The 17,194-nt window shown below is 41.9% G+C and overlaps 1 protein-coding gene across 8 annotated transcripts in view; it reads left to right on the plus strand.

The window, feature by feature from the left end:
• Positions 1-3,220: 3,220 nt before the first annotated feature.
• Positions 3,221-17,194, plus strand: part of LOC115195736 (dnaJ homolog subfamily C member 13) — a 45,226-nt gene continuing 31,252 nt past the window's right edge. For 6 of the 8 annotated variants that reach the window (XM_029755909.1, XM_029755910.1, XM_029755911.1 and 3 more), the window contains exons 1-2: positions 6,539-6,959; positions 8,182-8,262. In XM_029755909.1, the coding sequence (XP_029611769.1) occupies positions 6,625-6,959; positions 8,182-8,262 (416 nt within the window). In that variant the 5' untranslated portion in view covers positions 6,539-6,624. Of the gene's footprint in view, positions 3,415-3,701; positions 3,795-6,538; positions 6,960-8,181; positions 8,263-17,194 lie in introns of those variants that run through there. The other 2 variants (XM_029755915.1, XM_029755916.1) reach the window with 2 other exon arrangements.

Here is a 17,194-nt window from a genome sequence, read left to right on the forward strand (position 1 = left end):
TTCGGCCTCCCTTTTTTCCTCCTTTCTCTGAAGCCTGTAGATATCAATGTAAGGTTTGTTTTGCAGGATCGTAGGGAAGCCAAATGCTCCCTTTTCCTCTTGTGTCTATCTATAATTCAATTTAGCTAATAAGCAGCACATGGTTGGTAGGCCCTTGAATCAGATGCTCCATAACGTGACCACTCCGTGTCCCTGCCCCACTCTCAACATCACTCTGCCACTCAGTCACAGAGGCCAAGATGTTTCCCATCTACATTCAAGCGCGGTGAGTTCTTACACTTTATGCCAGGCAGGGACCCAGGTGTCACTAAAATCAATAGTCTCGGTTTGTGGAACTGGCTGGCAGGACACTCCTACATTGTGTTGTATTGTTTAGAGAACAACATCTAGAGAGCTACAGATCAACTGTAAGCTGATTGGGTGCAGTCAGTTCACTGAGTCACATGAGACAGAAATATCCCACATTTCTAGAAACTTTGTTAGTTTCTATTTTGTTTGACGAGGCTATTGGTGACTGTGACCTACGAGCTGAGGTCAAAACCAGACAAATGTAATTGTATTGTTACATTCAACTTACCTTCTTCTTTTGTTTTATTTGATCTACTCTGGGAAGGGGGAGTGCACATTTGTTGAGAATGTTCTTGTGATGCGCCATATCTAAGTCAAATGTGGTCTCTACCAAAGTGCACTGTAATGGGTGTTAGGTAGCCTAGCGGTTAAGACCCATGGGGCAAGTAACTGAAAGATTGCTGGTTCGAATCCCCGAGCTGACTAGGTGAAAAATCGATTGATGTGCCCTTGAGCAAGGCACTTAGCCCTAGTTGCTCTGGATAAGAGTGTTTTCTAAATAGAATAGGGAGGTGGTGGAAGGTTCAACTACTTCATTAAATATTTGTATGACATTTTGAGATAATAGATACAGTTGCATCTTAAATAGCCTACTCATTTGCATTCAGTGGTGGAAAAGTACCCAATTGTCATACTTGAGGAAAAGTAAAGATACCTTAAATAGAAAATGACACAAGTGAAAGTCACCCAGTAAAATTCTACTTGAGTAAAAGTTTAAAAGTATTTGGTTTTAAATATACTTAAGTATCAAAAGTAAATGTAATTGCTAAAATATACTTAAGTATCAAAAGTAAAAGTATAAATCATTTCAAATTTCTTATATTAAGCAAACCAGACCGCACTATTTTCTTATTTTTTTCTTCATTTACGGATAGCCAGGGGCACACTCCAACACTCAGACATAATTTACAAACGAAACATGTGTGTTTAGTGAGTTCGCCAGATCAGAGGCAGTATGGATGACCAGGGATGTTTTCTTAATAAGTGCGTGACTTGGACCATTTTTCTGTCGTACTAAGCATTCAAAATGTAACGAGTACTTTTGGGTGTCAGGGAAAATGTGTGGAGTAAAAGTACATTATTTTCTTTAGGAATGTATGAAGTAAAAGTTGTAAAAAATATAAATAGTAAAGTGCAGATACCCCCAAAAAACGAATAAAGTAGTACTTTCAAGTATTTTTTACTTAAGTACTTTACACCACTGTTTGCAAGTAGAAGCCATCAACCCTAACCTATAGGTTATGTCAGGTGAAAATAGACAACATGATCCTGCCGTTCCCTGCTTTCTGCAGAAAGGTCAGGATGTTGTCTATAGTGGGCGCTACTACTCTTAAGTAACGGAATGTTACAGTTCCATGAATGTTCACTGTAGTGGGCCAGACTTCATCATTTTGCACCAGTTCAAAGTTTACATAACTCTTTTTCAGAAGAGAACAAAAACAAAACAACTATAAAGCTGCCTTTATTTGCACTAAAGTATATAGTTTCATTCTATCTCTAATCATGTATTATTTATTTGCCTATTTTGTGTTTTGTTCCCTTTCAGAAATTACAAAAACAATCTTTGCCTGAATGTATACTGATCCTCCTCATAAGTTGTGAGATAACCATGACAGGGAGTGAATGTATCGAAATGTATAGTATGTAATTATTAATAATAATAATTATGTAATTGTAATTAATGTGTAGATAACCTCTGGTGGGAAGAGACAGAGGAAGAGGCGAAGCGAGAGGAATAACTGGGCTTCTCCAGCAGGTAGCGTTTTTTTGTTTTGTTTTTGCTCATCAAGCGAGGAATTTTGTATGGAGGTCAATGAGAGTGTCAAATTTGGTTAGCAAAACATTTTATGGGTTATTTGCAACGTGTGGGTTATTTGATCGAATAGACGTTTCGTAATGCTTAGGTTGTTACGACGGTACTACAATAAGTAGAACACGTGACATCCCGGCAACTTTGAGAAGAAAAAAACCCACTTTATATCGGAAATTGTGCCTGTTGTTCACACGCGTATCTGTCCTCTCATTGGCTAGAATGGTCCCACCTGATCTTGCCTCGTCCCCGACTGCCTTCCATTTGGAGCGGCTACTTGAGCATCTGGTCAATATAATGAATAATCTGTGGTAGAGAGCAACATTTATGCAGCTGTTTATTTTGGAAGGCATCTTTCTTGTCCCATTGTATATTCCTCTGCTAATTCTCTGGGTTCACTGATCATTGGCTGATCTATGGGCATTTATGCATTTGTTGCTCACAATACCCAAGACTGAGTCTCTTTGATATGATACTGATCATAGATCTGCGCTTATAGGCAACTTCTTCTTAGAACCATAGACATTAACTTTTAAGCTTAGAACGCTTTTGGACAAATTTCATATTCACAAATGTACATTTACAAAGAAAACACCACATTTCATTACCTTGGAAAAAGAAATGGAACTATATTTTAAGACAATTAAATACTCTGTCAACAAAAAAGCTGTTAGAATTATAAATGTGTGCATGTACCTTAAGGGTTCCCGAGTGGCGCAGCGATCTAAAGCACTGCATCGCAGCGCTAGAGGCGTCACTACAGATCCTGGTTCGATCCCGGGCTGTGATCGGGAGTCCCATAGCGCGGGGCACAATTGGCCCAGCGTCGTCCGCGTTAGGGAGGGTTTGGCCGGAGTAGGCCGTCATTGTAAATAAGAATTTGTTCTTAACTGACTTGCCTAGTTAAATAAAAAAAATAAGGTCCTTGTGTAATATCCTTTATATATACTTGTGTTCCCCATTCATTTTTTTGTATTGATTTGTTGTTAATAATAAAAATACAAATAAAGAAATCAGGTACAGAACGCACTACTTCCTGACAAACCAATCAGACACTCATGACCGACAGATTTCGCGCGTGCGCTTTCCGCACTTTCGGCTATCAGGAATATGGCAGCGTCCTGAGCCCCGAGTGAAGATAGCGCAATTAAGCAGCTACAGCATCGGATTGGGAAAACAGAAGCACAACAGCCTCGCACATTGGAGGGTGGGGGTTCAGGGTCGGAAAATAATCGCATCTGGTAGCGAACATACAGGTAATTTCATCTGCGACTGCCACAATGCACAACTCCTTTCCTTCATTTTTGAGCTCCATAGACAGAGCCCTTGCTAAGCTAGCTAGCTAGGCTTACCTAGCTAACAAGGCAGCTTGCTAGCTTCCCCCCTTTGCGAAAAAAAAACATCCAGTTAAAGTGTGTTGATAATAAAATAAAACACTGACACTTCTAGGCTTCTCTTAATGTCATGATATTTACAATGTTCATCACGGGAATGGCCATTTCGACTCTCGTCTTTACTCGGTCTAGAGACTCCTCCCAACTTGGCCCGCTCGAGCTGCACTTGAATGTGGCCCTACTAGCCGCTAGCTTGCTACCCAAGCAGAGCCACAGCGGCAGCCAAACTGGGTGTGATCAAAGTGAGTCGGCAGTTATTTTCTAGAATTGTAGAAACCCGTATATACATTATTTCATTGTGTCTGCGAAGCATATACCTAGTTAGTTTTTCTAACGGAAGTTACTGGTCAACCTATAGAGGGGTTTTCGAAGGGCATTGTTTTTGGTCATGACCCTGTTTGATATGTACTGTGAAATACATTTTCAAGTTTTATTAGTCGTATGTACAGGACACATGGTATACACCGACCAACGAAATGCTTACCTGAAAGACATTTTGCAATCATACTGTGAATTTGAAAGCAGCATCTACATTCTCAGGCTGACTGCGCTGTGTTGTGGTTGTCATGCATTCAATAGCATTTCTTGTGCTCCTACAGCTACATGAAATAATTTCACTTTATTTATGGAAAGCAATTCCAGGAACACTGCTCATTATTCTACTGTGTTATTAGTATGTGTAGGTGATTTTACTTCCTAAGTTAGTGGTGGTAACAAATGTGGGGACTAATATCTGTCGATCAAATTTGTTGTAGACCGAATGAAGGTAATCTAGGCAACTCCATCCACCCATTACCCGAGATTGAAGTTTTGGAAGTAGCCTTATTATTGATTTTTACCAGCACCATCAGTCCTCAGTCAGACACATAATAAGACTAATGTCCACTACAAAGGCTGAGATCCATAAGGCCTAGGGGGGCAATTCCACGGTAACAGAATGATGCTGAGACTAAGATTCTTCACTTTAAAATGTATGTCAAACAAAAACCAATCATTGCAAAATTAAACAAACCGTACAACTCTATGCACAAGGACCACTTTTAACAATTTCCACAAACCGTCATTCGGTTACCAAACTTTGCATCTGCATTGTTCTAAATCTGTTTTTCTAAAATGTTCAGTGGACGTTGTTAAAAGTAGTCCTTGTTGCATAGAGTTGTATGCTTTGTTTAACCTTCAGTGTTTTTTGTTTTTATACATGCATTTTAATGTGAGAACTCTGCATCATTCTGATACCATGGAATTGCCCTCGTCATTGATTGCATGGGCGCTGTGTAATGATAAAAAGATCACAAGACCCCTTTCCCTAAAGTTATCAGTTGCAGCAAAATTACCAACTTATAACATTTAAAGAACCCTAGTGGAAATGTTGAGGCACAGAATTATCAAACCTCAAGTGTGTAAAGCCAGGCATTTCTTCCTCAGTAGCAGAGTGCTATTATATTAGCTGTCACTAACCAGGTTTCCATCCAACCTTTTTGTACAAGTAAAGTACATTTTGGATAAAATAATGTCACGACAGGCTTGTTGGAAACAGAAACATTTCTGGTAAACTTTCCAAATGTCGACAAAACAAAATATGGTAGACAAAGGATATTTTTGTGTCGGTAAAATTAATCATGTGCGAAATGCCAGGGGAAACACTTTTATTAGCAAATATTGATATAATAACCGTCATATCGAAGTAAATTGATATTGCATGACTCCAATATTGTGAACACCAATATTGTGGACCCCAGGAAGAGTAGCTGCTGCTTTTGCAAAAGCTAATGGGGATTCTAATAAAATAAAACATATTGTGTGGTCCTCCCACTACGACTCGGGGAAAGCATGCAGTTTATTAGGCTACAGATTATGATAAACTTCACAGGGTGGTGAAAGTGCTGTGCACGGTAATGAGCTTGATGCTGCCAATCAATATCGAGGGTCTTTTCTGGTGACATGATCGATGGTTGGCTGCCGTTTGACAAATACAAATGATCTCGCTCTTTTGTCCAGAATAATCTCATGTAGGTAGCCTACCTGCGAGCTGTTTGCTAAAGCACACGTGCCAAGACCAGAGTGGGCACATTCGCTATATAACGAAAACATTTTTTTGACAAAACCATCAGAGTTGAAAATGCGATGGAAACCCATAACTCTTTTCTTTTTATTAGACTCATGGGAATTTAACCTCAAGTAATTTTTCTATGCACTACGTCATCACAGACACCGTTTTATCCGCAACAACTAAATTTGACGTGAACACATCATTGGTGTGAAAATGCGCATATTTTTTTAATGCCGATTTCAGAATATTTGCATGAAAGTCTGTGTGGTGTTAAACCGGGCTCCTGGCGTGATAACGGTTCCTTTCAGACAAGTACAATTCAAAGATGTAAGATTTGACTCTTTTTATTCCCATTACTATTACATAATTCTGTGTTAACTGCAACTGCCACAGGTATCTTAATCTTGTGCAGAACTTCAATGGTTTAGTGTTGTTGCGCAGTCACATGAGAGCAGGTTACACAGTCACCCAATGTTCAGAGAGGCTCTGCGTAGTCAGCACTGTTCACTCACTGCTTGGAAACCATACGCTGCCTCACAGGTCGTGTAAACCCCCCCCCCCCCCCCTACTGTGAGGTGTCCGTACAATCCTTTTGCAGCTCTGTCTTGTTGAGTGTGTGTATACCATCCATTGGCAAGCTAAGGAACAATTTTCTTCAGAGCCAAAAGTCAACTACTTTTCTCTATAGTTCTTCCTGGTCCGAGGTGGCTTATAACTCTGCAGCAATTGAGCCACAGGAAGAGCTGGGTAGGGCCATCACATGGCCACAATCCTGGAATCTGGGCGTTCTCTTAATACCCCTCATCACGGTAACAGAATTAAACTGCATGGCCTTTGAGTTGAGAGGAGTGCAGGTCACGTGGTCACATCGATGCCCATCGCTATTATAAAATTCCATGCGTCTGGGCTGGATTAAATTCATTAGGTGGAAGGGTTTGATGCATAAATCATGTGCTCTGATTCAGAACTGTTTCTTTTAGTTTAGATGGCTCTAGCACTGGTTCTCTTTCAGAGGAAGATTGATGACTAACTTTAGGATTAGTCAGCTAGCTCCTGTCTGGTTTGCTATAGGCTGTGTCAGTGGTGAGTCAAGAGGGAAGAACACCCATCATATACGTTGCCTAGGAAGTTTGTATGATAGAGTTCTCCGTGATTTAATCCTTCCATTAAAGAAGGGTTCGACTCGTCTCTTGGGGGGGACACTGGTCTTTCATAAGGACTTATTTTGCTGCCCATTGCTGCAGGCCGACATGGAGAGGAAGGAAAAGAGAAGTCCGTTATTTCCAGGAGGATCTGAGCAGAGTGCTGACAAAGGTTCCCCCTGTGACACTGACAGTGCAGTGGCCAGCAGAGAGAGGTTACTACTGCTCTCTGGGCACGGTTTACTACTAGTCTACTACTACTGTCTCAGTACTATTTGTCTGTCTGTTAGTTACTACTAGTTTTTATCCAGTGACTTTTTCTGTGATTTCGTGTGACTGTAGTTACATTCCAAATAGGCCTAGGTCTAGTATTCTCAACACAACCACTGAAAATATGGAAACCTCTGTTTGTCGTCTCAGTATGACGCATGGCCAATGTTTCTCTTTCTAAGGGAATCTTCTGCTACGAGTCCAGTTTAGTGTATATAAATATTGAGTTTTTATTTAGGGTAAATCACAAGAGATTTTACAGAAATGATGTCTGGGGGAAAAAACAGCCCCCTCAGGTTTCATTGTTTTGGCATGATCAATACATTCTCTTGGTATGCTATGCTGAGCTGACCGGCTCAAAGGCTACATTTTATTTTTGCAATGTTGACCACTTGCATGCCGTTTCCGTCCCATTTTGCTGTGTTGGCACTATTTCCCCAATGCCTGTAAGTAGGCTATGCCTCATTCTCCACGGAGTGTCTGTGAAAATTTGCACACAGAGGCTTTCAACGAAGACGGGAAGAGAGATGAATGTAAATTGTATGTGAAAGTTGAGGACAGCCACAGTGACTCTGACTCGAATAGTTGCTGTCAGTCGGAGTATCACGTCTCTCTGTTGTGTCGATTCCACTCTAATTTGCTGTTCAACACTGTTTATTCCGTGTTTAGCACCACAGAGTTTGCCAGTGACAAGACAGGACTCTCCCAGCCAGCACAGGGAGTGTCAACAAGGAGTTTCACGCGAGGTGTAGAATGTGATCCGCCGGTGTGAAGTGTGTGTGTGGCAGGTTTTTTGGACAGTGTGTGACAATGTGCAGTAATGGAAGTATTTTTAAGCTCCGGGTGGGTTCTGCCTGTGACTTCTCAATAGAACTAAGCATCTGCTTATCCAAATGCCTCCACTCCACTCCCAACTCACGTGACTACTTCAAGATAGCAGTATGAGGGGAATCCATCCCTCTCATTGACCTGTGCTCTTCACGCGTAATTGAATTAGCAAACCGTAGGCCTAATTTATATGCTTGCTGCCATTCGCTCAAATGAAAGTTGCCTGGTGTCCAATTCCACTGCTCTGACCTGTATGTACTCAATGAAGCGAGACTGTTAAAAGCCCATTTCATCATCCCTTTGTCTGTCTTACCCTGACCTTGTTCTCTTGTGATGCAGGTCTTGCCAGAAGATGAATGTCATCAAAGACAACAGAGACCTGGCCTGTTTCTACACCACCAAACACTCCTGGAGGGGAAAGTAAGAGCCACCTCATATTCTAATGTTCCTTTCCCTGAAAGACCTCCCATTGATACTGATAACATTCGTTCAACCAATGAAATCCTTTCTCTCTCCTTGGGGCTGGTTTGCTAGGCTGAGTTGGGTAATTAGTTTTCCTGATGTTCAGGTCACGGTCAACTAAGTAATGTCAGGTCCGGTATATTCCCTTCTACTCTTCATCGTTCTCTACCGTTCCACACGGGTCCTAGTTGTAGGCCTAGCAATCAGGCAGCAGGACAGACACACTGATGTCAACACCAGGACAAAGGGAAAGCACTGAAATCCCTGACTCAGTGTTTCCATTGTGTGTGCGTTTCCTTCAATGGGTGACAAGGTGTACACAAATCACTTGTGTCAGATTCTCGCTAACCCGAATACATGTCTCTGAAATCCCAATAACCTAGATAGCGCAGGTTAGACTGCGCTTGTGATCTATGACATAAGGTCATTAGTACAGCTGAATGGTAACAACCATGAGATCATGAATCAATGGGATCTAGGTCTATAAACTTTGGAAAGGAATGAGCAAATGTTACTAAACAAACTGGTCCCATCCCTTTTCTCTGGAAGGCCTCAACAGAGGTGAGACATTGAGCAGTAGACAACAACAGGACCACATTACTGATACCTGCTTCCTAAAATAGCTTTGTCCCATTAAGGCAGCCATTGACTGTGGTGACTGTGGTAACTTTTAGCAGTAGTGCTAGAGTGCGGATTAGCAACGGGCAGGGTTGAGGGCTTCATAATATATCGTCTTCCACACATCCTGTGTGCGTGTGGACACTGTGAACTGGACAGTCAGTGAGTGAGGCCAGGGCTTTGACTGGGAGGTCAAGAGAGAAGGGTTTTGTGTATTACATAATGTTGTTGCTCCTCTTCGCTCCCTGTGGCGCGTAAGGCTGAAGTTAGGTCCTTTGCGGCTTTCTCAGCTTTACCCCACGACATTTTTGTTTGTTTGTATAGCCTACAGTGGCCTATTTGCTGTGGCTTTATGGTACGCAGCCACGGTACCAGAATGCAAAGCCGGGCATCTCTACTGTGAACACGGAACATCTGCCAGGGGGCCAACCTTAATTACGATCAACCTTGATTAGCCTGCACTCTTTACTGAAAGTCCCAGCGTGAGCAGCACTTTTGTCCTTTTAATTGGAACCTCCTTGGTCCTGAAGTACAGTAGAGAGCAGGTTCAGTTTGAGGAAGAAGCTAGCTACAAGCCTCAGTAGAAAAGGTTCACCACCGATTACACGGCTTCAAAGGGCTTTTTCTGATGTGTGTGTGTGTAGTAGTATTTTCCTCTCCCACGGCTGTGTCCCTTCTGTAGTCTTAGTCCTTTTAAATCCTGTGACTCTTGGCATCTTAAGGCTGTATTAGACTTGGCCCCGGCGTGGCAAACAGGCTGCTCAATGTTGTGGCCACACAAAGGACCTCTCTCAGAGCCATCGCTGCCTGGATCGTGGACCGTCAAGAATCTCCGCTCCCCTGCTGCCATGACGAATCTGCTCTGAGCCGAGCGTGAAGGATTCACTCTACACACACACACACACACAGACCACATCGGTTACATTTAGGCTACAGTTTACACACACTACTTACACAACACACGGCTGCCAAAACCAGTTTGCCAGGAAACTGGTTTTGGCAGCCATGTGATTTGTGTAAGAATTGTGTTTGGTCAGTGGCGATTTCTGAAGGCCTCAGGTTCTGTTTTTTCTTTATTGGATTGTTCATACCTTGAAAGTTCAAGCCAAGGTTATGAGGACAAGTGCTTGCCAAGATAAGTGTTGAAGTTGTTCTAGGCTCATACTTACCTAATGGGATCTTAATGAGGATCTATGGGAGTGTGGTAGTTAGCTAGCTAGTGTCCAAGCACTAGTCTACCACTTAGTTTAGCATCACTTAGCCTAGCTTCACTTAGCTTAGCTTAACCGCAAGTGAAGGAGTGAAGGCGCCATTACTCAGTAATCTGATTGACTGACTGCTTCTTTTGTCATCTTCTGACTAAATCAAGGCTCAGACTACAGAGCTCATCCTTTATGATAAAGTAGAATGGAGGCTTCTGTCCAAGGAGGGCTTTTGTTAAAATGTCAATGTGAAGTACCTTCAGAAAGTATTCATACCCCTATACCTATTCCACATTTTTTTTTGTGTTACAGCCTGAATTCAATATTAATTCAATTGATTGTTTTTATCCAATATTGCATTTAAATAAGTATTCACACCCCTGAGTCATACTTTGTAGAAGCACCGTTGGCAGCGATTACAACTGTGAGTCTTTCTCGGTGAGTCTCTAAGAGCTTTTCACACCTGGAATGTGCAACATTTATCCAATATTCTTTTAAAAATGTTTCAAGCTCTGTCAAATTGGTTGTTGATCATTGCTAGACAACCCTTTTCAGGTAGATTTAAGTCAAAACGTTAACTCAACCACTCAGGAACATCCACTGTCTTCTTGGTAAGCAACTCCAGTGTAGATTTATTTGTTTATTATCCTGCTGAAATAGGAATTAATATCGCAGTGTCTGGTAAAAGCAAACTGAACCAGGATTTCCTATAGGATTTTGCCTGTGCTTAGCTCCATTCCATTTATTTTTTTTATTCTGAAAAACCTCAAGTCCTTAACGATTACAAGCATACCCATAACATGATGCAGCCACCACTATGCTGGAAAATATAAAATATTAAAGTACTACTTAAGTTGTTTTTGGGGGTATCTGTACTTTACTTTAATATTTATATTTCAGAGAACGTGTACTTTTACATCACTACATTCCTAAAGAAAATAATGTACTTTATACATGTCCCTTGACTTCCAAAAGTACCCATTACATTGGAATGCTTAGCAGGACAGGAAAATGGTCCAATTCACGCGTCCCTGGTCATCCCAACTGCCTCTGATCTGGCGGTCTCACTAAACGCATGCTTAGTTTGTAAATGATGTCTAAGTGTTGGAGTGTGCCCCTGGCTATCCGTTAAAAAAAGAATAATAATTGGGCCATAATATTTGCTTAATATAAGGAATTTCAAATGATTTATACTTTTAGTTTTGATACTTGCGTATATTTAATACTTTTAAACTTTTACTCAAGTAGTATTTTATTGGGTAACTTTCACTTCTATTAAGGTATCTTTACTTTTACTCAAGTATGACAATTGGGTACGTTTTCACCACTGGTCAAATGGGAAAGAATTCCTCAACAAAACCATGTGTCCATGCAAGTAATTTGTATATTGGCCAAAAATGCTCATCTATGATTATCATGAAGCATCACTTGCGTGTTCCAATCTTCATTTTTCTTTTGCTTTGGTCTACCAACAACATGCGGGAGGAAGAGCGGCTATTGCGCTGTTAACTGCAACGTGACTGGGCTATATTCAGTGGCCTATAGCCCCAGTCTCTCCTAATCTGCACCGGGTCTCATAAATGTGCTGCTATACTCACAGAATGTTTCAGAGATATAAAGTTAGGCACTTCATCAAATGTTTGCACTTAAATGACCAATAATACTGTGCGACTCTGGTTCTTTTCATGTGTTTGGTCTGGACTGCATTCTCACCTGCAGCGAACTGCACCATGGTCCAAATTGAATCGGACCGAGACCAACCTTTAAGAGCGAGCCATGGTGCCTATTTTAATTTTTTTTTGTGCTACGAATAGTGTTCACACTTGTCCAAATGAACCGAACCAAGAGGGTAAACGCATCAAGTTGTTCAACATTTTTAGGCTAAGACAGATTTCCATGCACATGGACGTCTCATTCAGTTTGTGCAGATGTCTGTTTAAACGGCTACTGGATTTTCCTAGCATTAGCATGTTGGCTAAATGTTTGGCGTGTTGCACATAGCAACAACAGTTTTTACCATTAGAGATGTGGGGTTTGTGTGAACTGCGAAAGAGACGTGATTGTACCAAGGTTTCCAGCAGACACAGGAAGTTGCTTAAAGTGATGCGTTATTCTGAAATCTGAGGCCGGGAAAGGAAAGCAATGCAAAACCCCAAAGTTTGCACAGAGTGGAGGAGGGATGGCTTTAACACGCATAGATGACTGAAGAAGTGGTCAGTTCAGTTATGCCTAGTTCATTTCTCACAGGTTTTTATGCTCTGTCAGTGAGGTTGAGGCCTGTACTATGCACTCTGCTGCATCTTGTGCTTTCTCTCATATAAACTCCCTTTATTGGAGGGAAAAACCGTCATCTCTATTACATCCTGGTAACATAATCCACCATAACCACCCCCTGCCTGCCTTCCTCTGTCCCAGGCAACAGTGAGGAATTGTAAAGGAGGGAGGAGACATGGATTCAGTCAATGGAAAGGCTCTTTCAGTGTGTGTTTGTACACAACAGTACGCGTGCGTGTATGTGCACTTGTGTGTACGTCATGTACCAAAGCCTGGCTGACTGTAGACAATTGATTTTTCAGCTGTAGTCAATAGCTCAGTACCAAAGTGCTTATCACTGCCTTGCTTTGCATTAGGCCTCAGTGCAACTCTATAAGCTGTGTGCAACACAACAGCAGACTGCTGTGTTTTTATATACACCGTGTACTTTACCCTCTGTGGCAGACAGTCCTGTCAGGTGAGAGTGATTCCTGGCTAAAGTCTCACTCGGGTTAATAGGCATACTGCATACTTTACTGTAGTTATCTATTGATGGAAATAAATCTTGGCCTTGGAATTTCTCTTGTTCAGAATACCTTCTGGGTTTAGCTGTGGTACGGCTTTCGAGGAAATCTAGGAAGACCTTCAAACTGCAAACGGGGGGGAAGATCTAGCCTTTTCATTATTACTGGAGATGGAGGTATAGTTTATCTATCTAGCCTATTGAGTTGTAGCACTGCCAATTTAAATGTTCCACTGCTTCCAATAACACTCGTATGAACTTTGATCGCAGTGCCTTTATGATGATATAAAGCACTCTGAAGTCATGGCGGGAGAGACTGAACGATCACTGTTGTTGTGAGGAGCTGTATACGGTTCCTGCCCTGTACATGACACAATCTCTGACCCATGTAAATATGCTATGTGGAGTTTTCTGACCATGTGACCTGCTCAGGAAAACAACTGAGCCCCTGGTTAAAGATTTTAACCTGGGCCCAGAATAAGCAAACAACCCTGGCCTTGGCTACATCAGTACCTGTCCTGGGCTGTTCCAAACTTAGTGTGCTGGTGAGTGGCTGTCTGCCTGGAGGGTATGACTAATTAAACAGTCTTGTGAGGAGGTCGGGCCCAGCCACTGAGCAGCAAGGTCAAAGGGTCTGTGTACGAGGGTGCCTTTCAGGGGCCCTGCACTTAGAGTTGGGAGGAGTTGGGTAGGATGAAAGGAAAACGATTTGCTTGATGATGATAGAGGAGGAGAGGGAGCTCAGTTCTGCTACTGGGATGCAGAGACTGTAGAATCCACCCAAACCTTGACTCTGATTACTCTCAATCTACCTCTGGATTTCTATACTGATATCTGGGCACACTCAGGCATGAATAAAAGGCCTTTCTACCAGTTGTATCCACTTTGTTTCTCTTTACCTAGTGAAGCTGTGTGTGTGCACAGGGCTCAACGTCAGAATGTTTTGTGTTGAGGACAACAGTGATTAGGAAGTGCTGAAAGTGCTCCTTTCAGCTCACAGACTCCCTTCAGCTATTGAAGAGAGGCAACTCTGTGTGAATTCAAGGTCTACAAGCATGACAGTCTTCTCCTGAAAATACGCCTATGCCTAAATGTGTATAGATAGAGATTGTAAGACGACCATAAAGCCTCATAATGAGTAGTTGATGTAGGGTCGACGTGATTGTTGAGCAAGGAAGTTTGCATGATTGTCGTCATAAGGCCGTTTCACCCTTCCTGTGTTGGGTCAGTCAGTCAGCTTCCACTGAATCTTTTTCCTCACTCATTCAGCACATTTAACAGCATCAGCGTGACCACAGCATGGTTAGCAGTATGTTGGAAGATGGACAGAAATAATCCCATCCATTCACTTTGTCCAATTGAACAACCCAGGAAATAAGTCATTTGGGGGTTAGCTTAACATCTGAGCCTCACATCTGCCTGGTTTAGTTGTATAGTTCAGAGGTGGATCGGGGTGCAGCTTAGCGGAAACTCTAAAGCCGGTCTGAGGTAGCTAGGGTGGGGGTGGAGGGGTAAATGGCAATTGTGATTATTGATTGCATTTTTCATTCACATCGGTGAAGACTTTTGTTTTAACCATGTCTCATGGAACTATCAAGTTAAGGTAGATTATGACTAACTAGGTTTCCCCTTTCATCTGTGATTTAGCTAGCCAGCCAGCTAGCGATTGACATTAGCAGATAACAAATTTTGTAGGCACAGACCGCATGCTAACTAGCGTTTTACAGAGAATAAGATACACAAACGAATAGTATAGCATAAAAAAATGTGGATTTGGCAGCAAAGTGGAAAGCAGAATGGTTTTCTCCATCTTGTTTAGAGAGATGTTGCATGTTGACTGCATGCAAGTGCCATTCGCGGAGTGGTCAAGCCTCGAAGAACAGCAAAAAAATCACAATTATAAACTGGGTGGTTCGAGCTCTGAAAGCTGATTGGCTGAAAGCATGGTATATCAGACCATATACCACTGGTATGACAACCATTCATTTTTACTGCTCTAATTACATTGGTAAACAGTTTATAATAGCAATAAGGTACCTCAGGTTTGTGGTATATTGTCAATATACCACGACTAAGGGCTGTGTCCAGGAACAGCCCTTAGCTGTGCTATGTTGGCCATATACAACACCACTTCTGCCTCATTGCTTAATTAACGAACAGAGTGAACTATAAAAACGGACGTTACAAGCGACCTGGTGGAATGTTAAAATATCACAACCTCGTTAAGATTTGGATTCAATTAATTGTATAGCCCTACCACACACACACTTACAGTGAGTGTATAAACATTAGGAACATCTGTGCTTTCCATGACATGGACTGACCAGGTGAAAGCTATGATCCATTATTGATGTCACTTGTTAAATTCACCACAATCAGTGTAGATGAAGGGGAGGAGACCGGTTATAGGATTTTTAAGCCTTGAGACAATCGAGACACGGATTGTGTACGTGTGCCATTCAGACGGTGAAGGGGCAAGACTAAATATTTAAGTGCCTTTGAACGGGGTATGGTCGTAACAGGGTTTCCGTTAGAAAAATGTGCCGCCGGACATTAGACCGGCAGCATTTTACATATACTGGACATTTTGAGAAATGTACCAAATCCATATGCATTGGGTGTGTAACCTGATTAGGGCGTCCACCTACACTGCTCAGAATGACAGAAATGCGATTTAGGTGATGGTAATTCATATTAACAAAATATTCAAGTCGAGGACGCAACGATGTTCGGTCCTTCTTACCGAATTCTGATGTTCACGTTGAAGATGTTAGAATAACTGTCCAACAAGACAAGTAACGAACAGCAAAATCACTAGCCTATGTCAATCTACTATCACCCATAGTAGAAAAGTTGACCTATTCTATTGGTCAGCATGTTGAGAAAGAAATGGCCTGTTCCAAACAGACTCTGGGACACTTGTGGGACGATAGATCCCAAATTCATACAACCAGTAGGCATAGGCTACATAAAATAAACTTTGAAAAGCAATGAGTCTGATGCAACAGATCAGAACATTTAGCTTAAAATGTTCATAAACTATTTCTTCACATTAGGCGTAGCCGTAGGATACGAGTAAATGTTCGTTCCATAATGCAATTAGCGGGTAAACACTGTTGTCAAAAGGGCACCGCACATGCGAGCAGTTTCATGTGACAGATGAAAATATCCATTAGAAAGAGGGGAGATCTAATATGCAACAACTAGCATGGGTTGCTAATATGACTAGGATTGTGCCTTTGGTTACTGGACAATGAAAGAAAGTTGATATAAAAAATAATTGCCTCCACGGATATGGTCTGATTTTGGCTCGGCTACTTTGAAGCAGGGTAAAACATGCCTCATAATATGTAGTAAAACATTCAGGTTTCAAACAATTAAGTATATGTTTTCTAAATGCATACTGCCTCCAGCTCATTGCGAGGTGGTGTTGTGACGCACTGATGAAGCCTGTCTTCCGTTGCCTATGTATTTGCTGTTTGAGATGCGATAGCAGTCGCTCTCGTGCTGTCTGACAGAAGCCTCTGTATCTGTATGCAGTGCGTGAGTGATAAATAAGATGCATAACAAATATACTGTACACCCGCCAATTTAATTCCACCAAATTATGCAAATTAACATATAGACCGATAAGCATGATAGGCAAATGTATGTATATCGACTGGTATTTCCATCAATGAAAGGCTAAAAAGCATTATTTCGCAATGGGATTTCTTCTTCTCCAGGCTTTTCAATTTTTTTTATCGGCCAAAAGTCTTCTATTACCGGCTAATGGAAACCCTGGGTAGTAGGTGCCAGGCGCACCTGTCTGTGTCAAACAAGTTTCCCCGTGTGTATTAAGAATGGTCCATCACCCAAAGGACATCCAGCCAACTTGACACAACTGTGGGAAGCATTGGAGTCAACATGGGCCAGCATCCCTGTGGAATGCTTTCAACGCCTTGTAGAGTCCACGCCCTGACGAATTGAGGCTCTTCTGAGGGCAAAAGGGGAGGTGCAACTCAATATTAGGAAGATGTTCCTAATGTTTTTTGACACTAAGTTTATAAACAGTTAGCTTTACAGTGGCTGCTCTTTTCGACTCCCTCTGAATGTGGCATGGGTGTCACATTTCTCATAGATCTCGGAGCACACTTCCCTTGGCTTATACATTAACTCAACCACCCTCAGTGTCAGCTACTACTTGGTGTATGTATGTATGTATGTATGTATGTATTAGGAATGCAACGGTACAGTGGGCCCACGGTTTGGTATGTATCACGGTTTGTGGGTAACGGTACGGTTTTGGTATCTT

The sequence above is a fragment of the Salmo trutta genome, chromosome 6 (assembly GCF_901001165.1).
Source record: "Salmo trutta chromosome 6, fSalTru1.1, whole genome shotgun sequence".
Lineage (NCBI taxonomy): Eukaryota > Metazoa > Chordata > Actinopteri > Salmoniformes > Salmonidae > Salmo > Salmo trutta.